The sequence below is a fragment of the Gekko japonicus genome, unplaced genomic scaffold (genome assembly GCF_001447785.1).
Source record: "Gekko japonicus isolate JY-2015 unplaced genomic scaffold, Gekko_japonicus_V1.1 scaffold4967, whole genome shotgun sequence".
Taxonomy (NCBI): Eukaryota; Metazoa; Chordata; class Lepidosauria; order Squamata; family Gekkonidae; genus Gekko; species Gekko japonicus.
The window spans coordinates 34,025-41,557 of NW_015159859.1; the positions used below are offsets into that span (position 1 = coordinate 34,025).

A 7,533-nucleotide genomic window follows, 5' to 3' on the forward strand; every position below is an offset into this window, starting at 1 on the left:
TTACCAATAGCCCGGGAGAACTGCCTCTTTCCCCTCTCTTGCATGTCCTCTGGGGGGGAAAAACTGACTCCTGACAGCTAGCAGAAATGATCCTATCAGAAACAACAAACAAAGGCATCTCTTTCCTTCCATAGCCTGCAGACCCACATTGTATGGCATATGGGCAAAACATGTCTGACAAAAACCAGGACCCTTCCTTCCCAAGTGAGTGTATCCCTGGGCCCTTTCCAAAAGTCTACAGAAGATAAAGAGAAGACAAAACACAATCTGTTTCATAGAATTGCAAGAGTTGGAAGGGGCCATACAGGCCATCTAGTCCAACCCCCAGCTCAGTGCAGGATCAGCCTAAAGAAGTGGTGGCGAACCGATGGCACGGGTGCCAGAGGTGGCACTCAGAGCCCTCTCTTTGGGCATGGGTGCCATCGCCCCAGCCAGGCCCAGACCACCATTAAAGTGCCGAATTCTCTGCCAAATAATTTTAAGTCAATGAAAGCATTTGGGATTGCTCTCCTTACTTTGTTTGGGTCATCTTAAGTTAATGTATGAGTTGTTTTTTCTAAAGTAAAACCTCAGTATTCAGGTTAAATTGCCGTGTTGGCACTTTGCGATAAATAAGTGGGTTTTGGGTCGCAGTTTGGGCACTCGGTCTCTAAAAGGTTCGCCATCACTGCCCTACAGCGTTGTCGTAAGTCAGCTGTGACTTGATGGCACTTTCCACTACATTAATTTGTTGGAAGAGTGTTAGCAAATTCTATGAAGGAACATTTTGCAATTGCGTCCTTGACCAAGCCAGGAACTTGGGTTCGATTACATTTCTATTCTCAGTACTTGTTCCCTCTGGTACCTCTCTGGATAAATTCCTTGGTTCTGTCTGTCCTGGTTTGGCTTATTCTCTGTCTCAGTTCTAAGGCTAGGTAGGGAGTGTTGTGAGCAAAAGAGCTGAAAAGTATGGCCACGACCTTTGTTGTATTAGCCTTTCCTCACAGGGCTTGGTCTCCAGGCCCTGATCATCCTCGCCGCTCTCCTCTGCACCTTCTGTTTGCTAGGGCAGAACTCTTACCATGGCAAGAAATGAGGGTGACCCTCAAATACAAGAAAGGAAAAGGTGGCAAAGGTGTTGAAGAAAATACTGAGGATGATTGCGGAGACATAACAGGTGGTTATCAGCTGCTGTTCTTTGCTCCAGAGCTGTGATTTATTTTTTTAGCAAGCAAAAGTAAAAGCAAGTTCCCTTGCACGAAAAGCCAGTCGAATCCGACTCTAGGGTTGCGGTGCTTATCTCCGTTTCAAAGCCGAAGAGCCAGCGCTGTCCGAAGACGTTTCCGTGGTCATGTGGCCGGCATGACTAAACACCAAGGGGCACGGAACGCTGTTACCTTCCCACCGAAGTGGTCCCTATTTATCTACATGCAATTTCTTGCTTTTGAACTGCTCGGTTGGCAGGAGCTGGAACTAGAGACGGGAGCTCCAATGTTCCCTCTAAGATGTGGAGTCTTGTGACCAAAAATTCTGCTTTCTGAGCTACTGGCTTTAAAGCTGTGAGCAATTTGGCTACTGTATAAATTAGTTTGCTCTGGAGCCATCCTTCCTGAGCTAAGACAAAAATGTGTGAGCCGGAGGCTTAAAAACTGTGAGCTAGCTCACACTAACACAGCTTAGAGGGAACACTGGAGCTCACTCCGTCATGCGGCACCCGGGTCTCGAACTGCTGAACTACTGACCTTCCACAGCCTGCAGTTCAGCGTCTTAACCACTTGGAGGACACAAAAGGCAACTGCCAAGAAGTCTTTTCCGCACACATTTGGGATAACGCTGCACAAAGCCCCAGCTTTATTCTCACCTTGATGAGAAAACCTCCCAGCTGCAGGGTACTCAGGATCTCGTGCACAATCTTCAGGCACTCTGCGTCGGGAATCATGGGGTCGTACTGGCCGGCAATGTCGAAATCCTGGGGGCACAAAAGGGCAGGCAGTGAAAACACCCACGGTGCAAATGCAGCTGCTAGTGAAAATACGAAGAGCAGCTGGCACAGAAGCCTACACTGCTGAGCTACTGGTAGGGATGCCAGCCTCCAGGTGGGACCTGGGGATCCCCTGGAATTACAGCTCATCTCCAGACTACAGAGATCAGTTCCCCTGGAGAATATGGCTCCCACTCAAGTCCCTGTCCTCCCAGGCTCCTTCCTTAAATTTCCAGGAGTTTCCCAACCTGGATCTGGCCACTCTAGCCCTCCATTCTTATGTTGTTATGATTAACACGTGGAACTCACTGCCACAGGAGGTGGCGGCAGCTACAAGCATGGACGGCTTCAAGAGGGAATTAGATAAGCATCCGGAGCAGAGGTCCATCAGTGGCTATTAGTCACAAGGCATAGATAGGGACTCTCGGTCTGGGGCAAGGGATGCTCTGTCTTCTTGGTACTTGGGGAGGGGGCAACAGTGGGAGGGCTTCTGGTGTCCTGGCCCCACTGCTGGACCTCCTGATGGCACCTGGTATTTTGGGCCACTGTGTGACAGAGTGTTGGACTGGATGGGTCACTGGCCCGATCCAGCATTGGTTTCTCTTATGTTCTTATCCCCTGCTGGTGGCCAGGTGGAATCTGGCGACCCTGGCTATGGCTTAAATGCAGTTGGAGAATCTTTGTGGTTCCAGAAGGACACACAAGCCATGGGGGTTTCTATGTTGCCCCTCTGCAAACACTGCAACATACGCCAAAAAAGAAGGCAGGGCCCTGGTGCAAAAACCTCCAGAGATTCAGGTTCTGTGTTCTGGAGAAACAAAAAAACACACCTCCCCTTTCATCCAACCCAATAACCAATAGTTCCCTATAACATCCACCTCTCCACGCAAATTTTAATGAACTCTTATCTTCAGACAGTAGAATAAGTCGTATATTGTATATATAATTTACAGTTCTGAGCATTACAATTTATTATGAGCATTTTCGTCGGCCACACAGGGGCTCCAATACAGATTTCACGGGGGGGGGGGGGGCTGAAAAGGAAGAAATGCAGGGGGCAGGTTTGTTTGATATAATCAAATGGCAAGAATTGATGTGTATTTGAGAAGCCTTCCCTATTTACTTAGTGCATTTTTATACACCTCCCTGTCAAAGGGCCCGAGGTTTCATATTTAAAAAGACAAAACAAGAAAGAGAAGACGTTGCCTCAGCCTGTTGGTTGAGGAGAAGCTGACAGGATGAATTCCCTGGCCTGGGTCTCTCCCTTGCCTCTTCCTGAGGCACACCGGTCTCAAAGTAGCCCCGGGCAGGAACAGGCTTTCAGGCCCTTGGTGGCCCCTCCCTTCACAAGCTGATGACATGAGCTCCCTGGCCTGGCTTTCTCCTCTGGCCTCAAGCCCCCTGCACCCCCTCCGACTCTAGGGTTGCGGTGCTCATCTCCATTTCCAATCCGAAGAGCCAGCGCTGTCCGAAGACGTTTCCGTGGTCCTGTGGCCGGCATGACTAAACACCAAGGCGCATGGAACGCTGTTCCCTTCCCACCGAAGTGGTACCTATTTATCTACTTGCAATTTCTTGCTTTCAAACTGCTAGGTTGGCAGGAGCTGGAACTAGAGACGGGAGCTCACTCCGTCATGTGGCACTCGGGTCTCAAACTGCTGAACTACCGACCTTCCACAGCCTGCAGTTCAGCGTCTTAGCCACTTGAGCCACTGCACCCCCTAGTGGCTGCTTTTTAGCACCTTGCAACAAATACAGAGGGACTCACACCTTCCCTTTTTTCCAAGCAAAGAGAGATGTGTGCTTGGGCCATGCAGACCTTTAACACAGGCCCAGATAATTGATGGCAGTCAGTCAGCTTGTCAGCCCAGAACTATTGGCGCTTCTAAAAGTGCCTGAAACCTGGAAGAGGTGTGGGGACCCCACCCATCCCTCCCGTGGGTTGCCCTGTGGGTATGGTATAGGCCTGTCTGCTGTGGAATTACCTAAGGTAACCCTGCCCATTTTGCACTCGGTGCAACAGAACTCTCCTCGGGCAACTGACCCCAAGCGCTTCAGATCAGAGGGGAGCGGCTACCGCTGTGTGCGCGGGCCACAAAGGCCACCTCAGAATGTGACACGCTGTCCACCAGAGGGGCATCCGGCTTCCCCCACTCCTCCTACTAGCTTGGGTTTCCTAGCAGACGCCTATCCCCCATCCTGGAAATCAGGGCTATTTTTGGGCAGGAACGCACAGGAACGGAGTTCCGGCTGGCTCCCAAGTTGGCCACGCCCAGCAGGAACTCATTAGCATAATAGGCCACACCCAACAGCAGGAACTCATTAGGATTGGCTACATTAGGGGTGTGTGGCCTAACATGCAAAGGAGTTCCTGCTACAAAAAGGCCCTGGGTTTTGACAACAAACAAGGTGAACAGAATAAGAAGCAAAAGGTGGGTGTGGCTGGATGACCACACTTCTGGCAACAGGGGGCTGCGACCTAATATGCTAATGAGCTGTGGTGTCAGGGTGTGGCCTATTATGCTAATGAGTTCCTGCTGGGCTTTTTCTACAAAAAAAGCAGATGCAGAGCGCTTCACCTTCCAGACGGGGCCGCTTCCCTTCCCGCCTCCAGAAGACTTTAGCCCAGGGGTCCCCAACCTTTTTGACCTTGAGGGCACATCTGGAATTCTAACCCAGTGTGCTGGGGACAGCCACAACATGGCTGCTGCAAGAGGTGTAGCCGGCCACAAAATGGCTGCCGCAGCTAGCCCTCAGTCACACAGCGAAGACTCTGGTGCTCTGATGACAGCTGCTGCCAGAGCAACGCTTTGAAAAAACCTACACAGCCAATCAAATCGCCACTAGCCAATCGGAAGCCTTGCTGGGCAGAAGCCCCACCCACTTTCAAAAAACGCTTGGCGGCCACCGGGAAAGGGGTCAGTGGGCACAACGGCCCCTGCGTTAGCCCCATCTTTCATCCCAACTGGAGTTCAGGCTCCAGCCAGGACTGTGACAACTGCTGAAAGCCCACAAGCATCATCTCCCCCAGGGGACACACAGATAGAAGAAGAGAAGAAGAAGAGGTTGGATTTATACCCCGCCCTTCACTTGGAGTCTCAGAGCGGCTTACAAACTCCTCTCCCTTCCCCTCCCCACAACAGACACCCTGTGAGGTGGGTGGGGCTGAGAGAACTGTGACACAAACTGCTCTTTTTCAAGGACAGCTGTGCCAGAGCTTGTGACTGACTTAAGGTCACATCCGCAGGTGCAAGTGGAGGAGTGGGGAATCAAACCCGGCTCTCCCAGATTAGAGTCCACACACTTAACCACTACACCAAACTGGCAACAACGGCTCCTTCGAGCTGCCCACTGGGGGCGGTCTTTGTGCTTAGTTGGATTGGCATTCGGTTGGCAGGAAACCTGAAGGGCAAGCAGGTGGGCACGGAACGTGAAGCAGCCCTCTGGCTGCTCCCGGCTGCAAAAACAACTCAGGCAGACGGAGAACCACAGAGCTGAGGGGAGGGGAGGAAGCCTTGGTTGCCATGCCAGAGAAGGGAGTCCTGTGGAAGGAAGTCAAAGCAGGGCCCCCCGTGGGTACTCACACACTGATAGAACTCTCGGTAGCGGCCCCTCGTCATGGCGGGGTTGTCTCGCCTGTACACCTTGGCAATGTGGTAGCGCTTAATATTGCTGATCTTGTTCATAGCCAAGTAACGGGCAAATGGCACCTGAGGAGAGAAGGCTAAGGAGAACATCTCAGCCCAGTGGAAGCACTTTTATTCTTCCCAGGACAGCCAGAGAGAGAGAGAGACAGAGAGAGAAAGAGAGAGAGAAAGAGAGAGAGAAAGAGAGAGAGAAAGAGAGAGAGAGAGAGAGAGAGAAAGAGAGAGAGAGAGAAAGAGAGAGAGAAAGAGAGAGAGAGAAAGAGAGAGAGAAAGAGAGAGAGAGAGAAAGAGAGAGAGAGAAAGAGAGAAAGAGAGAGAGAAAGAGAGAGAAAGAGAGAGAGAGAGAAAGAGAGAGAGAAAGAGAGAGAAAGAGAGAGAGAGGGGGAGAGAAAGAAAGAGACAGACAGACAGACAGAGAGAGAGAGAGAGACAAAGACAGAGAGAGAGAGAGAGGGAGAGAGAGAGAGACAGAGAGAGAGAGAGACAGAGAAAAAGAGAGAAGGGGGTGCCTTTGCATCCTGGCTGCCAGCCACCAGCAGGCGTCCAGTGATCACCGTACAGTCACACCATTGTAATCGTGACAACCAAAGGGAAGAGAACCACCTGCCACTTCAGGGTGGTTAAAAAAACTGCCGCCCCAGATTTACCGTACTTTGGCAGATGAGAAGAAGAGTTGGATTTATACCCTGCCCTTCACTCGGCATCTCAGAGCAGCTTACAACCTTCTTCCTTTCCTCTCCCCACAACAGACACCCAGTGAGGTAGGTGGGGCTGAAAGAGCACTGAGAGAACTGCTTTTGAGAGAACAGCTCTGACAGAACTGGTGACTGACCCAAGGTCACCCAGCTGGCTGCATGTGGAGGAGTGGGGAATCAGTCCCAGTTCTCCAGATTAGAATCTGCTATTCTTAACCACTACACCAAACTTCCTTCTCATGTTTGTGCATTTTATAGAGATGGTTCTCACCGCCTTTTACTTTCCACATTTTACAAGTTTTCTAAGGAATACAAAGGCAGTCACTGGATTCTAGAGTTGCAGGTAAAGACCCTAAATGTCCATATTTTGAGCCCTGTGCCTCAAACCTTGGGAACTGTGACAGTTCTCTTGTAGTCAGATGGCAAGGGAGTATTTTCATCTTCAAAATCTGGGTGGGTAACAGCCAGTTGTACCTGAGCGCAGTTGTAAGTCTCTTCAGCTGTCATGCTATAATGGAGAATCAATATGGGAATATCTGGGGCTCTGGGGGGTCTTGTTTTTTGAGGTAGATGCACCAAATCTTGCAGCATAGCTGCTGGTGCCTCTCATCAAAAAACTCCCCAAGTTTCAAAATGATTAGACCGGGGGTCCAATTCCATGAGCCACAAAAGAAGGTGCCCCCATTGTTTTCAATGGATAGAAAAAAGGCATTTAAAAGGAATGCAGTCCCTTTAAATTCCTTCTCCAAACCACAAGTGAACTGTGAAGTATGCGTGCACATCAAAGTTTATACCTTGAATAAAACTTTGTTGGTCTTAAAGATGCCACTGGACTCAAACTTTGTTTTGCCACTTTGGTGCCTCTACCTCAAAAGACAGCCCCCCCAGCCCGAAATACCCCTGGCTTGATTCTCCATTATAGTCTATGGGGACCACTGACTACAATGGTCTCCATAAGGTATAGTGGAGAACTCACCCCTTGGAGTTCACTTGTGGTGCAGCCTGCAAAAAGGCAATCCTTTTAAACACCAGCTATACAGTGGGCCCGAAAAATCCCGAATACTTTCAGGATTTTCCGGTGCAGTCATTTTTGGATTGCTGAATCAGCAGTCCACTCAGTAACCAACTGAGAAAATACCTGATAAATACTGATAAAGTATTTATACTGAGCGCACACTCCTAGTCTGGAGTACAGACTGAAACTCCCTCTGATATCTGCACTGCTTCCAGG

The 7,533-nt window shown here is 50.1% G+C and overlaps 1 protein-coding gene across 1 annotated transcript in view; it reads right to left on the reverse strand.

Moving 5' to 3' along the window:
* LOC107107730 (histidine--tRNA ligase, cytoplasmic) overlaps positions 1-7,533 on the reverse strand; it is a 49,876-nt gene that overhangs the window by 30,587 nt on the left and 11,756 nt on the right. The window contains exons 4-5 of the mRNA XM_015408051.1: positions 5,545-5,670; positions 1,841-1,948 (exon numbers count right to left, since the gene is read on the reverse strand). Coding sequence (XP_015263537.1) covers positions 1,841-1,948; positions 5,545-5,670 — 234 coding nt within the window. The remainder of the gene's footprint in view (positions 1-1,840; positions 1,949-5,544; positions 5,671-7,533) is intronic.